The following is a 25,338-nucleotide window of genomic DNA, read 5'->3' as shown; positions in this document are numbered from 1 at the left end:
TTCAGGAATTTAAATGCAAGGTTAGCGGCTGTAATTAACGTGCACGATTCACAGTTCACGTGCAGCCGAGGGTATTCATTAACCAGTTCATTACACTGTCAATGTGAAGTTCTAAAACATCTGCGTTCAATTGAATTGAGGACAGGCACTTGCAGCTTTAAGTTGTTCTCCATTTTGCATAAACAGTATGTATGTATTTCCGACCAAGACAGAGGAGCAAAACAGCTGCACCAGAGGTAGCCGGTTTTCAGAAGGTAACGTTTACAAGAGGTGCCAATTATTGATTTGCACCTGGAAATAGTCAGTGGGTAGCACAATTCAAGCGTGTTCACCTTCACATAAAAAAGACAGCAGCAAAAACAAAGAACAAAAAGATGAAAAAGACAAATAAATTGAAATGAGCTATGACGGCAGTATCAAAATATATAAGATGTCTTTTTATTCCATTGATGTCTGCTGCACCAAATCTACACCACATTCAAAACAAAACAGAATCAATTTACAGCCTATGTCTAAAACATTAAACAAATGCTTCTAAGGTCTACAGACATTTTTTCCAATGCTATGTAATATTTAAGCTCACATCACAATGGCATTTTAGAGAAATAAATTGAGAATTCTTTTATCATCGAGTGCAACAGTACAAATGTGCAAGACTGAATCAGAATTTAGTGAATGTACTCAAATGTTTTGTGCTTGAGTAAGGGGACTGACAGCTGATTAGAGTCTAAGCTTAATTAAACATTAATTAATTGACCTATACTGTATCAGCATCTGACACATTTTGCCACTTGTTACAGACATTTAATTTTGTTGATATTTCAATTTTGTTCCAAAATGAACTTGCATGTTACTAATTCTGATACAGTATTCGGGGAGTGCCTTCTCGATGAGCTAATAAGAGTGCATCTTAGTATAAACTGAACCTAGCCCATATTTTCAGGTGAGAACAAGTTGCATTTTTTTGAAGTGTTCACCTTACAGTGATTATTGCTATAACAGTGTTCCATAAATATATTTGGCTTAACTAAACAACTTATCAACCTGATTCAAAGCTAGGACCATAATAGATTGCAAGTTCATTGCAACACTGCAGAGGTCTAAAGATGCGGATGAAGCTATTACTCAGTACATGTAGTTGCAAAGTTCTACGCCAAAGAGGTAAAAGGAGAAAAAAATGGTGCTTAAACCAGTGGAATTTTCCTATACTCTTTAACATTTGGCAACAAGGGTAGTTTGAAGGTTTATCTTTTTTTTTGGTGGCTGTTATTGATGTGGTTGAACCCTAAATCATTCAGATCATCACTGACCATGACTTTGGCTTCAAAGATGCACCCTAATTGAGTAATTTCAAAGTTCAGATTAGATTTCAGCCTCAGAACACCAGAATGACAATCCAAATGGAAATCAAACTTTAAGCATACGTAACATGTAATGTACAAGATAGCAAGATGTAGAACATGCTGAATATTTTGGCTTCATTCCAAGGTTGCTTCTGGAGAAGCTTAATAGCACATCACCCTTTCCTCTCTAGAAACTGAGTTTAGTCTAACTGAGATTAGTAGGATAAACCACGTCTCTTCTGCCTACAATCATTTGGGCACTCACTATCTAGTTCTGAGTCAGAATAGCTCTGCAGTGCAAAGCTATACACAATTTGGCACTAAACAGGTTTAATCATTCAGAGACTCCTTATAATCTTGACTGTGGACCAGGAGTTGCTCATTTAACAATGCACCATTGTCCACTTACAGCTCTTTATAGGCACATGCACTTACATTGAACCATTGTCAGTGAATTAAAGCCCCTAATTAAGACAACATAATTTAGGAAATTAGTCAGTCACACTTGGAAATACACACCGAGTACAAACCCCCTACAATTTGGCACGGAACTGACTTCCTTACTGAAAAGCTGGCATGAGGGTGACAAGTACGCAAAGTGAAAAGAAAATCAGCCTGGCATATTAGAAGGTCCTCTTCTGAAGTTGGCTTAAGGCACATTCTTTGGGCAGTGTAATTTATGACAATGATAAAGTTGACCTAAAGGTGTATGATACTAACATCACATGCTGGAGAGTGGAAAAGTGGATAAGCATTTGTTTCCCCAGTTCTATAATCCTTCATTTTGGCAGAAAGTTTCAAACACCAAACAAAAATCTATCAATATCATTTCACATGTGCCACCTATTAACACAAGATGACTCATGTTTTAGTTTATTAGTTTTGATTTATATTAAGGTAATCAGGGAATCAGGTGCTGAGAGTTCTGAAGCACCTTATTTGTTAGTTCTGTCACTCAAATACAAACTAGCCACAAAGCAATCCAGTATGTTACTTATAATAATTTTCAATTATACCATCTTTTTGACAAATACTTCTAATAGAACCTGACAGTCAAATTAGAGACTATCAACAATTTGCACACCCCTTTAACATTCTTGAGGATTATAAGGAAGTGAGGGATGAAGTTAATTCTATGAATCCTGGACATTAACATTAATCCTATCATGGCAACAGAGTTTTGAGCAGAAGCCCAGAACAGCACTGGGGAGATACTGTCAGATGTTTGAGAAAAATTGTTTAAAAGTTAAATAAGTTTAGTTGGGTCAATAGCTAAAGCCAACTCTACCAACATGTCTATACCCGTACATCTCTGAAGGTCAAAGTAGTCTGGTAGAAGATACAGTCATTCCTTATTATATCAAACAGATAACTCTGCAATTATAAACTTATTCTTTCATCACGCCTGAAATTGTCTTAATGATCACCTTGCCTTCGTGACCACTTGATGACAGTCCCAATAATATAGTAATGATTCCTATTTGAAGGACCAGCTGTTGTGTAGAATGCCTAAAGTCAGGACAGAAGTCTTCTTTCAAGGCAGAACTAGTTGCTACATGTTCTAAGAAGCGAGATGTGAGAAAAGATCTCAAAGAGAGCATTTAACCTATATTTTAATGTAGAAAAAAAAAATGACCTGAACAAATCCCCTTTGAGATTTGCACCTTTGCAGGGATAATGCACAGATTTTGTTTAATCTGATGTAACACAGAATTTTCAAACATTCTATCAAAAAAAAACAAATTATAGCATCAACCTAAATAGCTTGTCTCATATTTCCAATGTTATTTTAGAATAAAACTATCAAATGAAAAATCTCAACCAAACACAATATAGAACAAAGACAATGATTTAGATAAAAAATAAGCACCTTTTATGTGTGTAGACTGACTTTTCCCCAACTTTCTTTCATGTGATATTTATAACTCAAGTTAAATATTGAAAGGGCTTCTTCAGTTATCAGTCAAAAATGGCTGGTTGGAAATGTTTGACATCTTGGAAACAAATAGTTAAAAGTCTTTTTACGTAGTTAATAGAAATATCAATGCATTTTGAATAGAAAGCCCTTTGTTTGCAAGCAACAACTTAAAAAACAGGCAGTGACTCTTCTGATCTGTGTGTGTGTGCTGACATTGTACATGTTGGTGAAGATTTCCTAAAGGAACAGATTTGATTTTGCTTAAAACAATTAATAGACTGAATTCTCCTGAACACATTTATGATGTCACAATACACAGTGGCCACAATAACTCTTACCACGAAGGCAGTTTGACCAGATAAAGCTTCTACAAATTTAAAAAACCCTTAATTTGCTAAAATGTAATCTACGTCAGTACTACAAAACACGTGCCAAAATGTACAGAATAGATGCCTCCAACTCTTGATGTATACAGTACAAACTTGGTATTTTTAACCATTTCGAAGCTGAACCACTTAATATTTATCAATCTTACACAATTTCCTGCCCAAAAACATTATAATTCATTTTGCTTTGAAAATAAATTGACCTCAGCTTAGAATTGTTAAATACTCTTTTTCAAAAATATTCTTTGGTAGTGGCAATTTAACTTAAACAGTGTTATTGGAGTCCCATTGTTCCATAATTGTTTTACAGAATGTGTAAAAGACTAGCCTAATACAAGAAATCACTAATGTGCTGGCTCAAGAACCAAAAATGTGCCTGGGTAATTTGCTGTAATCTTAAAGCTCTATTTAATCTAGATTTACATATCTCGGCCATTAACAAAGACTAGTAAGAACTTATTTTGGAAAAGAAAATATGTTGCAGTTTCACCAAAATACAAATTAAACTGTATGTCATTTAAAAAATAATTCTCAGCACTTTTTTTTTGTTTGGGATGACATGCAGGGTTTCTGTAAATTAAAAAAAATGCTTTCTCATCACTTCCTATAAAGATGAAATGTATATTTACGTTTGAAGAAACGGTCCTCCCTCACTCCCCAAAATCTGGTGCAGTCTGATGACTGCCACCATTTTGTAATGTAGGCACTAAACATTTTGTTTCCTTTTTGTTTTAACACTGATCATTTCTTTTTTGCAAAAAGACTAAATCTTTTTTCCTTGTCCTTTTTGCCAGGACTTGTTTCTGGAGCAATCACAGTTGGGAGAGGTAGGGTATGTGCCTTGACTTCACCATGTCTTGTACTCTGCGGCTTGTCCTGTTCTGCTATTGCTGCATTGAGATTGCGGATCCAGTTATGCAACTCTTCCTGTAAAAGGAAAAGGGAAATCCATCAAAACAGAACCACCAGATTGCCCACACCAAGAAAGATGACAAAGGATTTAGTTCCATCTGTACCACTACGTTTGTCAGCTACAATAATTGGCATTGAATTCAGCTAAAGTAATTCTTTATGCCAATGTTGTGACCAAAAACTGGCTGTGCATCTCATAACAGAATAAGACATCGATTTGACACGTGGTCATTTGCAAAATACTTGGCACAAATTGTTTCAATTCAAATTTGACACATTGGATAGGGGAGTCAGAGTTGTTACAGAGGGAGGTCACTTGACCCTTTATGTCTGTGTCAGCTTTCTGCATGAGCCAATCACCCAGTGCCATTCTTTTGCTTTCTCCGCCTAAATTCTGCAGATTTGTCCTCTTCAAGTAACACCTGATTTCCTCCTGAATCCGTTGATTGAACCTGCCTCCACCACACTTCCCAGTTGGTGCATTCCGGATCCCAACCACTCACTGCATGAAAACGTTTTTCCTCATGTCACCTTTGCTTCTTTTGCTGATTATTTTAAACATGTGCCCTATCGTTCTTGATCTTTCTCAATTTGCAACTATTTTTCCCAACACACGAGACTGGCATGGTCTGGAGAAGTGAGTTGCAGAGTCATGAATAACATTACTTCCTTGATATGCTGTTGGGAGAAGATAGCAGACTAAGGCCAGTTATTACGTCCACAGGAAATTTGAGCTCTCTGATATGAACTATTTACATCCCTTAGAAATCAGTTTAGAAGACAATTTGGCCTCATGAAACATACAATCAGGGAACTATAGTGATCCATTTGCATTAGGAAGTCTACATAACACATGACCTCAGCCAATTCTGACCCCCTGATGACAAGGCACAGATCTGCATGTTGGGAACTATGGACACAAATGCAATATAGAGGAGTTTGCAAATACTGTGTCAGAGTGCTGTGTCTGGTAAACAATTAGATGCTTAATCTTTCTTGAACAAGTTGTCCTTTGCCTTCTTTAAGCTCTCAGTCGGGGATACTAATTTAACATTTGAATTCTCCACACACATCCTCCAGTATTGTAAATTAAGTAATAATGTTTGAGGCATTGGTTTGGCTCTGTCTGTACCTAATCGGAGCTGTCGAAAATGTGTGAAAACTCAGATGCAGTGGTGATACGAGACATGAGCAGGAACAGATTGCAGGTTGCTAGCTATGATTCTCAATGTAGTGAAGGTAAGAGAACACGAATGAGCCCGTTGCTCTATTCACAGGCCTTGGGTGGAATCTTCTTCATTCAGGAAAGGATAAGGACCTCATATACCATGCTGAAGACTGGCAGCTAGGAAACATGACTGAAGGTGAGCGAAGGACAAGAAAAATGCAGTGTCTTCCAACCATCTATGTAGTGAAAGCTCTCACTCGGAAAAAGTACTCCATGCTCAAGTTTCTCAATGACCACAGATATTTTTCTTCATTGTAATTGATCAAAGCCTTCCAAGCCTGTCAATTTCACCAAGGAAGCTACTCCCCCCTATGCCCTCGCCACAGTGACCTTGCCATGACCCAGACATGGTGTGCTGCTAGGAAAGAAGGAATTCATAGTTAAGAAGGATTTTCGTTGCCTTTCTATCTATCTCAATTGATTTCCAACCAGATTCCCACTGGGTCCTTGTAGGAACGGAAACCTACATCAAGAGAAATCCTTTTGTCAATAGCAATGCAGAAGACTGGGATAACTGTGGGAGGCACGGTGGCACAGTGGTTAGCACTGCTGCCTCACAGCGCCAGAGACCCGGGTTCAGTTCCTGCCTCAGGCGACTGACTGTCTGTGTGGAGTTTGCACATTCTCCCCGTGTCTGTGTGGGTTTCCTCCGGGTGCTCCGGTTTCCTGACACAGTCCAAAAATGTGCAGGTTAGGTGAATTGGCCAAGCTAAATTGCATGTAGTGTTAGGTGAAGGGGTTAATGTAGATGAGTGGGTTGCACTTCGGTGGGTCGGTGTGGACTTGTTGAGCTGAAGGGCCTGTTTCCGCACTGTATCTAATCTAATCTAACATTGGGATCTCAGTCAGCTATCAGTTTCCAGGCCTTTCCCATTAACCACGCACCTGGCTGGGAAGGTTCATCCCATGCTTTCTTCCTTAACATTGAGCAAATATCCATACAATTGATGTAAACATCATACACAACATTTGAAATCAGGTGTTTTCCTTAGCATGGGAGTTTAGTCACACAAAATAAGCCAATTAACCATTTAAGCCTTTTCCACCATTCAATGAGATCATGCCTGATATGTAACCTTTGTTTCAGTGTGTTTTGCCCCGTACACTTTGATACCCTCAGCTGATGAAAACCTGCCAATCTTGCTTTTATAATTAACAAAGAATATGTCATCAAGTGTTGCTTGCAGCAGAGAACACTAAACCCCACGCACTCTTTGTCTTTGGCAGTGTTTTTTCATTTCTGAAAGACGTGACTCTAGTTTTTTAGATGATGCCTCATTGTCTCAGACACCCCGACCATGGAAACAGCTTGTCACTACTTACACTATTACTGCCCCTTCATATCTTGAAAATGTTGATCAAATCCTTTATCTTTGAAATTCTAGGGAAATTAAAGCTTGTTTGTTTCATATCATCATTACACGGATAAAGCTATACAATAAAGTATCCTTACACCTCTTCTAATTCTCAGTCCCATTATTAACCAAGTATTTATAAAGTATTATTTTGCTTAAATGTTTGGGCAGCTAATTGCGCCTCCTAATGCAATGGGCTGAATTTTCTTATCTCCTGAATTGATATTTAAATATTATTTATGTCTTTTGTGACTGTTGAATGATCACATTACAGAAGAGCTGCTTTGTTTCAGATATTGTTCATATAGGCTCATTTGAACCATCCCCAGTGAATCCAGACTCAGAGTCATGGCCATCTATGTGACTGCTGCACTAATAGTTGCGACAAAAATCTTCTGGAAACCCAGGAACAATGTCAATGTCCATTAGATGTGCAGTGGCCTCCTAATGCGGAGCTTCCAGTCATTGGTGCCCTCATGAGATGAAAGATGAGAGATGGGCAGTGGTGCTCTACTCACTTTAGATATGGTGGTCAAAATACCATGCTATGATGCCAAGTGTGTCTGCAATGCAACTTTCTTCTGCTGGGGCAACCGAAACCCATAAGATGTCTCCTCCACGTCCAATGTCCAAACAGATTTGAAGTTGAATTTGAGTTTGATTTATTGTTGTCACATGTACCGAGATACAGTGAAAAGTGTTGTTTTGCATGCTATATCATACAATGATGGTATCATACAAAGTGCACCAAGGTAGCAGAACAGAATGCAGAATAGACTGTAACAGCTGCAGAGAGAGCAACATTAACATTTGAGAGTTCTGTTCAAAGGTTTGATAACAAAGGGGAAGAAGGGCAATTCCCAGCTCATAAGAGTTTGGGAGCTGGCCATTCAGCCCATGAAGTCGACACCTTCTGAAGAGCATCTCATCCAGACCCACATCCCCCACTACACTATCCCTGCATTTCCCATGGCTAATCCACCTACCCTACATATAACTAGGCACTATGGGCAATTTAGCATGGCTAATCCACCTAATCTGCATATCTTCAAATTTTGGGAGGAAATAGGAGCAGCTGGAGGAAGACCACAAATATGGAGATCATGTGCAAACACTGCACAGGCAGTCATCCAAGTCGGGATTTGAACTTGGGTCCCTGGCGCTGTGAGTCAGCAGTGCTAACCACTGAGCCACCACGTTGCCTCAGCTGGCAGCAATTGACCTGGTGTAAGCTGGGTTTTAAGTATGGAGCTGGTGGCAGGAATCCCAGAAGCTCTTTGCCATGATGAGTATTTCCAACGTTAGTAAGCGCAAGATAGTGTGGGAGCAGGACCTCAGAGGTATGGTGCATATGTAATGAGGTGAACAGTGTAAAATTGCCTGAGATAACTCACTACAGTGCACAGAAGGAAATTCTCCACAAAACTCCTCAAAATTGGCACTTTTTAAATCTTGGGTAAGTTCAGCCCCATGAGTTAAACTAATAACGTAAAACACCACAGGAGTCTGAGAACTGATTCTTCTAGTCTTATTGTTTAACAACGAGGAAGAATGACCTGGGAATACAAAAATTAACCAACCTTGTTCTTTCTGAAAATAGGAACCAGCAAAATATTTCAAAGACTACTAGGTCTGCAATGACATTGTATCAATCTTTACTGTGTCATCCAGTCATCAAGTCATAGAGACCCAATTGACAGGAGATGTCCCATGGTGTCTTTTTAAGGGAGACCTGGAAAACCTCTGACCATTACACCAATAATTCTAACTGGCAAGTAAAAATTACAGACAATTAATTCCCGTTCCATTCCAAATTTAATTCAGAGCAAATCAGCTTAATGCACCAGCACATTCCAAACCTGTAACTTCTACTGACTAGATGGATGAAGACAGTAGGTACATAGAATGTGACACACCCTAACCCTAATCCTCACATGCCACAAACTGCACTGATTGTGACATTTTTACCCTTTCCTTTATTTACATTGTATCAATATGGTGATAAATTACTATCTCCTTAATTACCTATCTCCTTAAGAGTACCTACACCTCTCTGAATGTAGTTGAAGAAAATGGTTCACCAGGACCTTCTTAAAACCAATTACAAGTAGGCCCAAAATGTAGTTCTTGCCAATGATATTCACATCCCATGACCAAATAAAAAGCACAAATGGACATTCATTAACAACAGCCCTTTACTATGCAACTTCCTATACTAATCTGTACATACAGTACAAAGATATAAACTTACTAGAATGTAAATTTTTCTTCAGTGGCAATAGTTCGTACTGGGAATTCAATTTGAAGAGGTGACAGTGGATGTATAAGGTGACAAACATTTTGCTTGACACATTGGGAAGTAATTCTGTATAATCTAACTTAAAGGAATATAATGAGAACTGAAATCATTGCAGGCAATAATAATGAAGGGAAACCATATGTATTCACTAACTGTACCCATCTGAAATTACATCAATTATTGACTGATAATAATTAGTGTTGCATATCAGATACAAAATGGGACTCAGAAAATTCGAAACATGCAGTATAACACAAATTTATTCTATTCTATATAAACAAATGAAAACTAGGTTGCAAGTCAACATTCCATTTCAAATTTCTTTGTTAACAATGTTCTTAAACATTTTTGCCATAGCTCTGCCTCTTTTCCCACCAATGTTGTCACCTTTTGCTGTCTTTATAATGCATTTTAGTTGAGTAAGGACATAAGACCATTCGATCCTTTGAGCCTGTTGCACCATTTAATACAAGTTGTTTTTAATTATTTCATAGGATGCTGGCTTTGCTAACCAAGCCAACATTATTATCCATCTCTAGTTGCTTATCTTCTAGCACACTGCATCTTCCCACACTCTCCCTGTACTCATAATTCCCTCAGTACCCAAACATAGTCACAGTTTTGATTGCATTCAGTGAATGAGCAAACACAGTTCTCTGGGATGGAGGATGCCAAGGATCCACACTCATTTGAATGAAGAACTCTCTCATTTTGGTCCCATATGGCTAATTCCTTTTTCACAGACTGTGGCCCCACAAGCAGGGGTAACATCTTTCCTGTGTCTATCAGTTAAGCCCTTTAAGAATTGTATATGTTGCATGGAGCTCACTACACATTGTACTGAATTCTATAGAATATAGACCTAGTCTACTCAACCTATCCTTCATGGGTTGCATAGATTATTTATTAACTGAATTATGTTTGCTTTGAACTTGAGTTGTAGGAAATGGTTAAAAAAATGAGCTTGAACTTGTACAAAATTACCCTGACTGTGTACATTAGGCTTAGTTATATATTAAAATTCAGTGATTTATTTTGGTGTCACTGTTACAAAAGGGACATTAAATTTGAATAGAATACATGAGTGTTCAGATGACTTACCTCATCCTTATCATGGAACAGGTACTCAGAGCCATTGTTCAATCTGAAAGGGAAGGTCAAATGCAATACATTTAGATTGAGAGCTCCCACACATGACAGCATCAATCATAGCCTAATAATACGTTGGAGAATTATATAATTGGATTTGTAGCTCCTACTGATAACGAAGGGGTTACAGTAGTAGCACAGTCTAGAGTCAAATAATTCTCATGAATGGCCAGTCACAGTTTACCCCTGTTGTCCGAATTCCTCAACTGCTTTAAAGCTTTGTAAATGCATTCTATGAACGTACTGTTCTATTTATAAAATAAAGGTATGGATTACTGGCACCAGTTGTGTTCTCCTGGAAAATATTAGTAGTCTCAGGAGAAAAAAGAATGACAGCTAAACAAACACAGAACAGGAAAACCAAAATATTGCTGCCTGCAATATTTCACAGGTAGTTGGGCACAAAATGGCTGACAAACTGGCTGCTGAAGCTGGCGCTATTTTGCCCAGAGACTTCAGGAGTTCCAAATAATAAAAAGGCAACAGAACTACAGAATCATGGATCATCAGTTGTGAGCAATTCCCTGTCAGTTGTCTGCCAAAATGCTTCAGAAATCTGCCAAAAATGTATTGATTAGTCTCATGGAGCAATTTAGGAAATCAATAAGGCCTAGAAAGTAATTAAGAAAACAAAACGTGATATGGGTTGTTGAAATCCCAGTGCTGCTCAAAATGGAAACTGAGTGAAATAAGAACCCCTGCCAATAGTTTGATGACACTGAAGCTAATGTTCAGTACCAAAAATAAATTCTTGTCTCCAGACATCTCTCATTTACTTGGACATATTTTCTTTAATTGTTAAAATGTTGTCGATGCATTGCCCTTTTCTGACCTTGTTTCATGCTGCAGTTGTATGTCAAGTGAATATCATGACACAGCTACAGAAATCTTAGCTGTCCCTCCACACCATATCAGCAACATCAAATCTACTCACCGCAGCTTAAACACATGCTTTTTCTTCTTGTAATCAGCAGCCACTTCACATGAAGCACCTTTCAGATTCAAAGGGTCAGCTCCATGGTATGTAACGCCAGCACTAAAATTCTTTGAATCCTTATAGAAGTAGAGTTCACCACTCTTCAGGGCACAATATAAGGTAATCCAAGACCTAAGTGAAAAGGCAGCACATATTTGTACACAGATGTGCAAACTTTCAAATTCAGTAGCATGGACTTCTTTGGCATTGTATGACAACAAGTTGTGACAATACATAAAATCCCAGGCTGTTTCCCAGCCATATTGAAAATTTATACTAATTCAGGATGGGACAGAATTAAGAAGTGAGTGAATGTTTGATCAAAAAGATAGGTATGGGGGAGATTTTAAGGGTAGGGAATGTCATGGAGCAATTTGTTATAGATGAGACGAACCTTGAATCAAATGTATTGGAAAGTTATAAGAACAGGTCTGTAGGATGTATTTTGCCAAAAGATGGGGCAGAGATCTGGACTTATTGCCGTTTATGGAGGTTGAACAAAGTGTGGCCAGCAAGACCTTGGGTAGCTTTAATCTGCAACCAATAGAGGCTCAACAGAATGTTTCAGTACCAGAAGGTGGAAGCAAGTAGATTTGATAGAATGGAAAATATAGAGGTTAAAGTTTAACTCAGGTTCAAATAAAACCCAAAGGTGATGACTGTCAATGTCAGAAAAAATGGAGGTCTTCGGATAGAATCAAGAAAAAGGGAATAATGTTTGTCGGGTGAATTGAAATGAAAAGGCTTTATCTTTCTAATGTTAAGCAAAAGGAAGTTGCGACTCATACAGGATTTGATATCCACAGGAATTAGACAGCATGGAAGTCAAGAGAAATGATGAAAAGGTCGAGCAGGGAATTTATTCACTAACTCAACAGGGAAACATTTACGTAACTTCAAAAAGAAAACAGGATGTTTTTGTGATTACAGGGAAGTCTGCTTGGAGAATGTAGCATTTTTTCCATTTCTGAGATTCCAGTCTTGAGTCTCTGCTCTCCTGGGTCAAACGCAGTAAAAAGTCCTTTCAGTGCTGTTTGTACAATGGGGAATGACTTCCTCAAAGCATCGTGAATTAGTTAATCCTCTTTGTGGAAAAAAAACTTTAATGGTATGATTGGCATATCGCACAGAAGAAATATTTCTTAAAAAGGTTCAAACTAAAACTTTAAGGCATGTATCAAATCAGCCATGACAGTAGCTTCTTTGAGATATTCATGTTGTAAATCAACTGCCATGTTATGAAATTGCACTGCATCAGAAAGAAAGGCTTGCATTTATATAGCACCTTCGACGAGGCTGCCAGAAAACTCAAAGTATTTCATAGCCTATGAGGAACTTTTGAAGTGCAGTCACTATTTTAATATAGGAAATGCAGCAACTCAATTGAGCACAGTAAACTCCCACACACGTAGTAACAACTAGATCATTGGCATTTCTGATGTGGATTGAGAGCTAAATATGGACCAGAATGACTAGATAATTGCCACTCACTTCTTTGAGATAGCACCACCGGATTTTTTAAGTCTACCTAAGAGGGAAGTGTTAACAACTCAGCAGAAAGGCAGCAAACGTCACAGAGGAGCACCCCCTCACTCCTGTGTAGGGACCTGCCTTTCATGCACATTCATGGTGGGCGGCACGGTGGCACAGTGGTTAGCACTGCTGCTTCACAGCGCCAGAGACCCGGGTTCAATTCCCGCCTCAGGCAACTGACTGTGTGGAGTTTGCACATTCTCCCCGTGTCTGCGTGGGTTTCCTCCGGGTGCTCCGGTTTCCTCCCACAGTCCAAAAGATGTGCAGGTCAGGTGAATTGGCCATGCTAAATTGCCCATAGTGTTAGGTGAGGGGTAAATGTAGGGGTATGGGTGGGTTGCGCTTCGGCGGGTCGGTGTGGACTTGTTGGGCCGAAGGGCCTGTTTCCACACTGTAAGTAATCGAATCTATTTGGAGCAGGTCTGAGAGGCAAGACTGCTGTCAACAGAGCCAAGCCTGAGGATATTATTCACATTCAGATTCCACAAGTTTAAAAAAACATTCAGAGCCTTAGAGGTTCACCTGTTTGATGCTTTCTTATTAGGTCCTTCTAGTTCATGTTTACGTGCAAGGTATCCCTCGCATTGGGCAGGTTGTTCTTTCGGAGTTAAAATGGGAAGTGTGGATGAAACTCTGGGTTTCTCTTGTTCAAGCTCTGACAATACCAAGGGTGGAGGTTTGGAAGCTCTCTCACGAAGCTTCTCTTCAAACTCTGATTTATCTTCACTCTCCAATGTCTTTTCTTCTGGGCTGTCAGTACCATTTACCAAGGCAGACAAATCTTCTGAAGTGGTTATCTGAGGGAAGTTGGAGATAACACGAGACAATAAATCCATGAATCTTAAAAATAAAAAAAAAATCACCTGCAACTTGGATTGTGTTAGTTTTCCGAGCCATGCACCGTAACTATGAACGATATTAGATTTTTTTCTGATGCTAGGCAATAAAAGATCTACATCATTAGTTATCCCATCAAGAAAAGTCAATACATTTTCAATACACAGTTAACATGCAGCATGACTAAATTATAACTAAAATGCAGGGTACTAAAAATGATGTGTGATATTTGTGTTAGCATGTTTGAAATATGTGAAAGTCCTTTGTCCAGTATTTTAACAGAGCTTATTTATTTTAAACAGGTTAATGCTTCCAGTAGAATTTTGAATTGGGTGTTGCCATACAAATACATGAATGTGTCCTGTGGCCATTCTAAGCAGGAAAATATCAGCCCACAAGCCCTTGAGGTAAATTGGCCTACAAAATAATCTATAAGCCGAACAATGTCTTGATTTAATAACACTCGACTTTATTTTTAGATCCATGGCCTTGCTCCTTCCCATCTCGAATCTCCTCCAGTGCCAAAACTGTGCAAGATATCTGCACTTATTGGTATCTGATGTCTTCAGCATCTTCAATTTTAATCGCACCAGCACTGGTGGCTGTGCCTTCAGTTACATCTTCAGTGCTAAACTCTAGAATTCCCTCCCTATTCATCACCAACTCACAACTCTGCTTTCTTTGTTGAGACATCCTTTAACCTAAGTGATCTGCACCAATACCTTCTTATTTAGGAATGTTGGAAATGTTTTGTTATATTAAAGGTACTACAGAAATATACATTGTTGTTGTAAAGTCTTCCACCACTTTTAATCTTCCCTGGTTCGTATGCTCTCTGTGGCTAGGACAGCTACTCATTCTCTGATTACTCTTGACAGGATCACATTGGTACAAAAAAAGCTTCCACATGACAACACTTTAACTGCTGCAACTTGGAAACAGGGCTTGCCTTTATTTGGTACCTTACCATAGCAACGCAGTAGAATCAAGACATCCATGGGGTACAATTACTGTCTGTCTGGGGGTGGTAAGAACAGCAAATAATCAGGCAGGTTGGCCCTGGTAAGGTACTTAGCCTCTTTGTGGCACCTCAGACCTTAGGGCTGGATGAGTATGTCCATCGGAGACCTTCTCAAAACACATCAATACAGGCCCTCAAGTGATTAACTTGCCCAGTTACCTGTCATCCCAGAAGGCAAGAAAAGTGGCTGATTTCTTAACTAGGAAATCCGAGGGATTACTTGCTGAGTTGGGGCTGAGGGGAGAACTCCAACTGCCCCAATTGGAGGCACAGATTGGGGGAGCAGGGGATAGCTGCTCAAGGGACCCTCTGCTCTTGCCTGTTCACCCCACAAATCCTGCAGGTGGAGGGGGAGGTTGAAAATGAACCCCATGACCGAGACTGGTCAGCTGTAAAACGGAGTGGTCGGTCCTAAATCTGGCAGACTTTCTCATTGGTGGGTGCTGGGATTTGGTCACATCTGAAGGTGCCTGGCACCTCACTTAACCATCAAGAGGGGATCTGGAACTTTGTTCAATCAATCAATGTCTTTTATCAGACAGGCATGTATCGTATCACACACTGCTATTAGTTTCATCATTAGTTTATGCTGGGCTTGCATAATAATGTATGTTAATATTGTCAACAGCTAATCATTGAATGAATTGTCCACTGTGTCTCCAAAGAAATTTAAAATATTATTATGCCAGCATCTATTCTAAAATAATGAAATGTCACACAAACATGGGTATGGTTTATTTATTAGTGTCATTAACAGCAATCTGTAGGCTGTCTATTAGTTATGTTTATATACTGTGAAGACCATCAGTACTTCAGTTAATTGAATAGATGGTGCTGCAGATTCTTTCACTCTAGGAAGTATCAGTAAGAGTTTAGGCAAGTGGGTTAAATGTGCAGTGTCAGCAAACATACTGACCGAGAGGCAGTTTATTCTGAATCGTTTACAATAAAGCAGCTTGATTGCCTTTTAAAGCTTGAAGTGCTGAGTGCTCTGTGGACCTCACTGAAAGATACATATTTTGAAGATAATGCGACGGTGCGTATCTATAACTACTGTGCGTTACCAGACAGAGAAGTTATGGATATGTTTGTGAGGTCTTCGGGCTGAAGATAGGAGCAGTCTTCGAGACTAAACCCATTAACTAGACTGCCAGATGTTGGTGGATACAGTTTCATCTCTTCAAATAAAAATAATTAATCGAGTTACCAATCCTTTTGCTGCGGTTGGGCTGTTTGTGTGAGATAGAAAGCATAACAGGTAATAACGACAAGAGTGACCTTGCAATGTTAAATTATGTTAAATAATGAGAATTGGAATCAAACACTGTATCCTCTTCTTTGGGCTTCAAGTGGTTTAAGGCCCATTCTTGAGTGTTGGCCGGGGTGGGGGAAATGGTTGTGAGTTGTGACCTCTCCATTCCACTGTCGTTACAGCAGGCAGCACACAGTATACTGGCTCCTCATTTAACTCACCGGAGGCTCAGTGCAAGTGAGGTCTGCCTGAACACTCAGCAGGAAGCTATGCTCGGTGCACTGACAGCAAGGGATGGAAGCAGCCTGCTCCTCTTAAAGACAGCCTGTCCTTCTTAAAAGTGGAACTGCACCTCTGTTGTCGTCATCATGTGAAGGCAAGCTGGCCACCAGTACGCGGGAGGGCAGAGACTCCCTAGATTCATGGATGTGGAATTGATTGCCTAGCAGGCCTGAACAAGGATTCCTCCTGAAACGTCGACTTCGCCACTTCCTGATGCTGCCTGGCTTGCTGTGCTCTTCCAGCCTCCAGCTTGTCTACCTTGTCTACCCAGCATCTGCAGTTTCTTTTTGTCTCTAGCAGGTAAAGGCAGACAAGAGGACAGGCTACGTTTCCATGGGAGACCTTCAAGGACCATCTTCTGAAGAAACTGGCAGCAGGTACCTGGGGAGTTCAGTACAAGGAGTCTGGTCCCAAGCAGTGCCACAGGAGTGTCATGATCTCATGCAAAGTCAGAGAATGAACCTTCCCATCATATTTCCTGACCATCACTCCATCGACCTCTCACTCTGTTCACTGCACCACAGCCCAGCATTCAGCCATCAGCACTTCCTAGCCCCATCATCCAGATACTTCACCTCATCCTCATCCCACAGCCACTCCCACTGCCTGTGCCCACCTTAGCAGCAGCAGCAGACATATCACGTCAATGCTGTGTCTCACTATCACTGACATTCTGCTTCTGGATAAACTCACCCATAATAGAGGAACAAGGGTCTCCGGCATCTTCCAGGGTTGTCACATAAGATTGTTGGGACTATGCCATTGGAGTCCCTGAGATGATGGTATTTTCCTATCCTCCAACTTCCAGCACACCCTCATCTTTCTATCTCCCCTATTGCGTAGCCCACAGATGGATTTCTTACTTTCTCCCCTTTGCTCCTTCCCTCACCCCAACTGTCCCCTGTCTGACTAGATGCCAGGAATCGCCTCCTGCTGAGTCAGGCTTACCCAGGGGGGAGGCAGAGCTGGAGTTACCGGATAACGGCACTGCGTGAATATTAAAAGTTGGAAATGAGCATGAATCAGTCACTGGGCAGTGGTGGGCTGCAATCAAGTATTTGGGAAGATAGCTAACATTTCAACTCCCTGAAGGGAAACGAGGCTGTGTATGGCAGAAGGTGTACCCAAAAACATGGTGTGACTGGTTAGCCAGCCAGCCTCCTATCCGTACAGAGAAGGATATAGGAAGCCAGCTCTAACTTGGCAGAGGACATTGTGCCAGGATACTCCTCTCCTTAGCTTAGCTCCAATTCCTCAACACTCTTCAAATGGAGATACAGTGTAACTATAGACACTTCACTCGTTACAGCCTTTGTGCGGATATCCCTGGAATGACGACAAATCACAACATCACCACATGCACTATAGAGTGTATCTAGGGACTTCTGGATCACTGAGGCTCATTTGCAAGTTGGGTGTCTCTGTCTTTAAAAACACTGGTGGTGGATCCCTTGTGAAACTGTCTACACAGGCCATGGAAGTGACATTGAGTGAACCTTTTTGGTTTAGCTTTGTAAATCGTACTTTAAGTCAGTCAGTACATTTGATACCACATTCTGGCCTTGTTCTGGCATGTGTGTACTCACTCAGGTGCCCTTCCTAGCATGGGACACACCACAGACAATACAAAATGTGAATAAGCCACACTCAGTAGAACTTCAACTCCCACAGGACTAGCTCCAGTAGTGTTACAGTTCAGAATTCTGCACCACTTTATTTTCCTGCTATTCTTGCAGTTGTTCTTAATATAAATAAATGCATCCACTATATTCTACAAAAGCAGTTCATTCTGTCATAATGTAGGGAAATTTATAAAGCTAAGTGGGTCAGATCTAACCCAAATCTCCATTGATGTAATGTCTATAAAGGGCAGTAATTTGTTGACAACATGGCACAGTATTATTTAAATGGTGATAGATTGGGAAATGTTGATAGATGGAGGGACCCAGGTGTACTCCAAACAGTGAGAACCGAAAGCAAGCACGTATGTGCAGCAAGTATGTATGGAAGGAAAATGGCATGTTGACCTTCATTGTAAACGGGAGCAAGAATCACTTACTGTAGCTATACAAGGTCTTGGTGCGATCACCCCTGAAGTGATGTGTGCAGTTTTGGTCTCCTTGCCTAAGGAGAGATATACTTGCCATTGGGCCATTGCAGTGAAGACTCACCAGGCTGATTCCTAGCTGGCAGGTTTGTTATAGGAGGAGAGATTGGATCGATTGGCCCTGTATTTACTGGAGTTTAGAAGGATGAAGGGATCTCACTGAAATTGAAAATATTCTAACAGGGTTGAACAGACCTGATGCAGGGAGGACCTTCCTCTGGCTGGGGGGACCAGATTTATTAGGATGATACATGGATGAGGAAGTTCAGTTCTTTGAACAGGACTAGACAGGGGGTATATACAGGAAAAATGTTCCTGATGGCAAGGAAGTCCAGAAACCAGGGGTTACAAGTTTAAGGATATGAGATAAACCATTCAGACTGAGATGAGGAGAACTTACTTAACTCAGACAGTGATGAACCCATGGAATTCACGACCATAGAAGATAGTTGAGGCCAAAATATCTAATGATTTCAAGAAGGAGCTGGGTAGCACATGGGGCTAAAGGGATCGAAAGATATGGGGGAAAAGCGGGAACAGGCTACGGAGCTGGACAATTGTCCATGATCATAATGAATGGTAGAGTGGGCTCAAATGGCTGAATGGGCTACTCCTACTCTTATTTTCTATGAGAGATTATGGAAGCTAGGATTGTTCTCCCTAAGGTATATAATGTCAAGGCAAGACCTAATAAGAGCTAAATTTAGTCATGATTGTGAGAAAGCAAGCAAAGTGAAACTATCACCTTGGATGGAAGTCATGCGTTTGACAAACTAACTAGTGGAGAAATGAGGAGTAACCTTTTCATGCAAACGATTATTTGATATTACATGAAAGGGTGGTGGAATCAGTTTCAATAGAAACTTCTAAAAACTGCACATGCACTTGAAGAAAATAACTTTGTAAGCTAATGGGTAAATGTTGATGTGTGAAACGAAAAGTGGACAGTTTAAATCTCTTTGCAAATAGTGTTGGTGTACTGGTTTTGTCACTGAACTAGCAATCCAGACACCTGGATCAAGGTTCTGGGGATAATAGACTCAAAGCCTACGATGACAGATTGTGGAATTTAAAATTAATTTTTAAAAACTTCAGAATAAACAGTTCGTCTAATAGTGAACAGGTAACCACAACTGATTGTTGTAACAACCCATCTGGTTCATTTATGCCCTTCACAAAGGAAATCTGCCTCCCTTCCCTGATTCGGCCTACACAACAATTAAGGATGGTTAATAAATGCTGTTATAGCCAGTGAGGCCCAGATCCCATGAATGGATTTTAGGAAAAGATATTAGAAAGTCTGTGTACAAGATAATTCTTATTTTGAACTCATACTTCTATGTAAATGGGTTATTTTTCCAACAAGAAGGACAACAACTGTTCAAAAAGAAAGCTGTCCCTTTTGAAGAATGTCAACACAAAGATGGAAAAAACCTTAGCAGGCAAGTTGAGATGAGCTGGTACATGAGATTTTAAAACTGACGTTCAGGCTGAGAAAGTCAGACAGTAATTTTAGTCCAATTTGACGATTTTGCAATAACTAATACATTTGCTTCATTGTCTAGTTGTACTTCTGAGATCTTAAGGGAGAGTCAACAACACCGTGACCTGCTTGTAGATAATACACAATGAGTAGAATGTATAGGTTGTCATATTGGTTTGCTATTGACACTGCCACATGTATACTTGGATCCCACTTGCCTTGGTTTATGAAGTAGACAAGCTATGGTCCTGGCATCCTTTGGGCCTTATCTCAGATTGATACAACCAGTATCTTACAGTTATAGATCTCCCAAACAATGCATTTTTGATAAATATAACTCCTGCATGTTACTTGAATACCAATAGCAGTTTTCACAATGCATGAAATGCAAGATCTCTCTATAGCAGTTTTACTTGAGTCCTTTGTTAGAGGAAGAATTAAAGTGAGGACAGTTCACTTTTGAATACTTAGAATATGTTGTCTTTGTTTCACATCCTATGGATCACAGATTACCATTGCTGAACTTACCACTATCTACAGGCTAAGGATAACCATTCACCAGAAACTGAATTGGCTCAATCATATGGGGCAGTACAGTGGCTCAGTGATTAGCACTACTGCCTCACAGTGCCAGGGACCCAGGTTCAATTCCACACTTGGGCAACTGTCTGTGTGGAGTTTGCACATCCTCCCTGTATCTGCATGAGTTTTCTCTGGTTCCCTCTCACAGTCCAAAGATGCGCATATTAGGTGGATTGGCCATGCTGGAATGTACAGGTTAGATGAATTAGCCATGGGAAATATAGGGTTATAGGGTAGGGGTGAGTCAGGGTGGGATACTTTTCAGAGAGTCCATGTGGACTTGTTGGGCCACACTGGAGTGAGTTATCCTACAAATACTGTGGTGATAAGAGTAGATTAGAAATTCTGCTCTGAGTAACTCACCTCCTGACTCTCTAATGTTTTGTTTTCAGTTCACTCATGGGATATAGGTGTTAGTAGCTAGGCCCAGCATTTATTTTCCATCCCTAATTGCCCAGAGGGCAGTTGAGAGTCAACCGTATTGCTATGGGTCTGAAGTCACACATAGGCCAGTCCAGGTAAGGGCAGATTTCTTTTCCCAAAGGACATTAGTGAACCTGATAGATTTTTCCTGACCACTGACAATGGTTTCATGGTCATCATTAGACCCTTATTTGCAGATTATTGTTGATGTAAATTCCACCATCTGCCATGGCAGCATTTGAACCCAGGTGCCCAGAACGTCATCTCTAGATTAATAGTCTAGCGGCAATACCACTTGTTTGGATAGGTGCAGCTCCAACAATACTCAAGGACCTTGTTGTCTTACCTAAATGTCCACTAGGGGCTCAGAGTTAACCACATTACTGTGATTAGATTAGATTACTTACAGTGTGGAAACAGGCTCTTCGGCCCAACAAGTCCACATCGCCCCGCCGAAGCGTAACCCACCCATACCCCTACATCTACATCTACATCTACCCCTTACCTAACACTACGGGCAATTTAGCATGGCCAATTCACCCGACCTGCACATCTTTGGACTGTGGGAGGAAACCGGAGTACCCGGAGGAAACCCACGCAGACACGGGGAGAACGTGCAAACTCCACACAGTCAGTCGCCTGAGGCGGGAATTGAACCCGGGTCTCCGGCGCTGTGAGGCAGCAGTGCTAACCACTGTGCCACTGTGCCGCCCACTTAGCTCAATCATATGGGGCAGTACAGTGGAATTTGTGATTAACATAATGATTGAAATCTTTACTTAGAAAATCGACACTTTCCTGTGGTCTGGAGTCCTTCCTTAAATGACATTATTGAACAAGATGAGTTCTGACGCTAACTGACAATGGTTTCATGGTCACCATTACACTCGCTTTTTAATTCCAGATTTTTGAATTCTAATTCTACCATCTGCCATGGCAGGGTTCAAATCCATGTCGCCAGAACACTAACCGAGGGTACTAGTGTAATGGCATTAGCACAACGTCACCACCTCCCCAAAGTCATCCATCACCTTCACTATCAAGACATGGTTGCAATCTGTCCCAAATCTTTTCACAGTGTGACACTATTTTGAGGCCTGAAAACTGCTGTAACTTTATAAGGTGAGGAAGGGAAAATCAGTGCTAGCGATTGGGATGAATTGTGGAAGCTGACAGACAATAAGGGTTTGACCTAGATGCCACTTGTGCTCCCAAAATTCACTTTTGAAATCCCCTGAAGCATTGCATAGCTCATCAAGGCTCCTTTGACAGTACCTTCTCAACCTGTGACCTCTTTGAAGAGCACAGGCTTCAGATATATGGGAACAACAAGTTACCCTCCAAGCCACTCACCATCCTAATTTGGAGCTATATTGCTGTATCTTCAGTGTTACTGCAACAACATTTTGGAACACCTTTCCTAACAGTACTGTGGGTGTTCAGATGCCCCAAGGATTGCAGCAGTTGATGAAGACAGTTCAATATCACCTACTCCAGGGCAACTAGAGATGGTAATGAATACACAAATCCCACAATCAAACATAAAGGTATGTGACTTAGAATAAATGCCACAAGTCTGAAACCAATAGTATCAATTCACCTTTCAACTTTATTCATACCTAATTTTATTCAACATTTTGGTCTCTGTTAGTTCTTACTAAATAATGGTTACAAACACAGAAGAATCCTACCACCAACTCAATAACTTTCCTTGTGTCATTAACACTCTTAGTTCTTCAGTGTGTTACTTAATTTGCTAATTATACTGACTCCTCAAAATGACTTCCTTCCAAGCTGATAACTTCCCATTATACCTACTTTATCTTCTATCATCGAAGATATCTCCTTGCAGGTGAATAATTTGTCTTCCATTCCGTAAGCTTTAATATTAATTATTGGCCCTGGAGGTGTAACCACATGAACTATTTACTCAAAGTTATTGTAAAATAGTTTAAGTTCTTTTGTTATTTCATTAACAAGCTTAATTAGCTTTACTGCATATTTTGTACTTTTTAAAAATCCATGTTGAGTCTGCCTCATCAGCTCAAATTTCTCTGTCGATTTTCTAAGTAAAGATTTCAATCATTATGTTAATCACAAATTCCATATTTCTCTCTTGCTCATAATTCTTAAATTATGGAGGCAGATTTGCAATTTTCTAATCTTTAGGGCCAATTGCTGAACCAAAAAAAGATTTGTAACAGTCTGATATTTGCATCCCTAATTTCCTTGCCTGCGTCAATTAATATCTGAGAGTATAAATAATCAGGATTTAAGGATCTGTCAACTTTAAGCCATTATTTTTTCTCATATTGTTATCTTGCTTATTATCTTTTATGAGTTCCAGTCTTTGATTCAATATTCATTATTTCTCCAGAATGTCAGTTATATAATCATCATCCACTCTTCTGGATACTAATAATTATTCAATGAGTCATTTGTTTTGAATGTAACAATAAAATCATAATGCTAATTTCTATGTTTCCCACTAGTGTGTTTTAATATTCCCTTTTGCAGCTCTTCCTACCATTTTTGTTTTGCGTTTGTTCTTTACATCTCTGCCAGTCCCCTGGATTTACTCTCTTACATTTGACCTGTTTATTCTCTTTCCTTTAGATTTTGTTCTAAACCAGCGTCGAAGAGTGTGGCGCTGGGAAAGCACAGCAGGTCAGGCAGCATCCGAGGAGCAGGAGAATCGATGCTTTGGGCATAAGCCCTTCATCAGCTCATTCCAGATGAAGGGCTTATGCCTGAAACGCTGATTCTTCTGCTTCCTTGGATGCTGCCTGACTGGCTGTGCTTCCCCAGCACAACTCTTCGACTCTGATCTCCAGCATCTGCAGTCCTCACTTTTTTTCTAAAGCAGCATGGCTTTATTTATTCGATAGAGCTCAAGTTTCTTGGCAGAACATCTTCTACTGTTCATCTGTAGTTATATCCATAATAAGTTTGACCAGTCTGCTGAATACCAATCTCATCCTTTGAAATTAGCTCTATCAAAATCTGGAATGATGGCAAACGTTTTTATTGATCTCCATCAACAATTTATGTATTTGATACATTATAATCATTGTTCCGATGACTGGGAGTCCAGAGTCAGGGGTCATAGTGCAAGAATATGGAATAGGCCTTTTAGGAGTAAAATGAGGAGAAATTTCTTCACCCAGAGAGTGGTGAGCCTGTGGAATTCTCTGCCACAGGAAGTGCCTGAGGTGAAAATATTGAATATTTTTCAAGAAGTTTGATATAGTTTTTAGGGCTAAAGGGATCAAAGGGTGTGGGAAGAAAGCAGGAATAGGGGACTGAATTGGATGATCAGCCATGATCATATTGAATGATAGGGCAGGTTCAAGGGCCAAATGGCCTACTCCTGCTCCTATTTTCTTTCTCTGAATGCTACGTTATTGGTTTTAGAATTTATAGTTAGTAACGGACAGACTCACTGCCCTGAAAATATAATTTTATATCTGTCAAGTTTCCCCATGAGAACAATGTCTGTGTATTCTTATTTTAAAAATTCAAAAGCAAGTTTATTTACATTAAGCCGTCACCTTAATTGTATGCATATGATTCTTTTTTTTTCCCCTGTAAAACTAAACACAAATATGTTTGTGTCACATATAGGCAAGGTGGTTCAAAAGGCGATTAGCATGCTTGCCTTCACTGCTCAGTCCTTTGAGTATCGGAGTTGGGATGTCATGTTGAGGTTGTACAGGACTTTGGTGAGGCCTCTTCTGGAGTGCTGTGTCCAATTCTGGTCGCTCAGTTACAGGAAGGATATTGTTAAGTTGAAAAGTGTTCAGAAGAGATCTATCAGGATGTTGCCAGGTATGGAAGGTTTGAGTTAAGAAGAAAGGCTGAATACGTTGGGACTTTTTTCACTGGAGCTTAGGAGGTTGAGAAGTGACCTGATGGAAGTTTATAAAATCATGGAGGGTATAGATAGAGTTAATAGTAGGTGTCTTTTCCCCAGGATGAGGGATTTCAAGACTCAGGGAACACTTTTAAAGTAAGAGGAGAGAGATTTAAAAATGATATCAGAGGCTTTTTTTTATTACACAGAGGGTGGTTCATGTGTAGAATGAACTTCCTGAGGAAGTGGTGGATGTGGGCACATTTACAATAGTTGAAAGACATTCAGATAAGTAGATGAATAGGAAAGGTTTGGAGGGATATGGGCCAGGAGCAGGCAGGTGGGCTAGTTTAGTTTGGGGGTTATGTTTGGCATGGACTGGTTGGACCGAAGGGTCGA

The 25,338-nt window shown here is 40.1% G+C and overlaps 1 protein-coding gene across 11 annotated transcripts in view; it reads right to left on the bottom strand.

The window, feature by feature from the left end:
• Positions 1 to 416: 416 nt before the first annotated feature.
• The window catches only part of LOC140476474 (spectrin beta chain, non-erythrocytic 1-like), a 330,291-nt gene continuing 305,369 nt past the window's right edge, over positions 417 to 25,338 (bottom strand). For all 11 annotated transcript variants that reach the window (XM_072569156.1, XM_072569161.1, XM_072569154.1 and 8 more), the window contains 4 exons: positions 13,622 to 13,896; positions 11,525 to 11,698; positions 10,543 to 10,585; positions 417 to 4,574 (listed from right to left, as the gene is read on the bottom strand). In XM_072569156.1, the coding sequence (XP_072425257.1) occupies positions 4,389 to 4,574; positions 10,543 to 10,585; positions 11,525 to 11,698; positions 13,622 to 13,896 (678 nt within the window). In that variant the 3' untranslated portion in view covers positions 417 to 4,388. The remainder of the gene's footprint in view (positions 4,575 to 10,542; positions 10,586 to 11,524; positions 11,699 to 13,621; positions 13,897 to 25,338) is intronic.

Source organism: Chiloscyllium punctatum, chromosome 4, assembly GCF_047496795.1.
Source record: "Chiloscyllium punctatum isolate Juve2018m chromosome 4, sChiPun1.3, whole genome shotgun sequence".
Classification (NCBI taxonomy): domain Eukaryota; kingdom Metazoa; phylum Chordata; class Chondrichthyes; order Orectolobiformes; family Hemiscylliidae; genus Chiloscyllium; species Chiloscyllium punctatum.
This window is presented reverse-complemented; position numbering and strand designations above follow the sequence as displayed.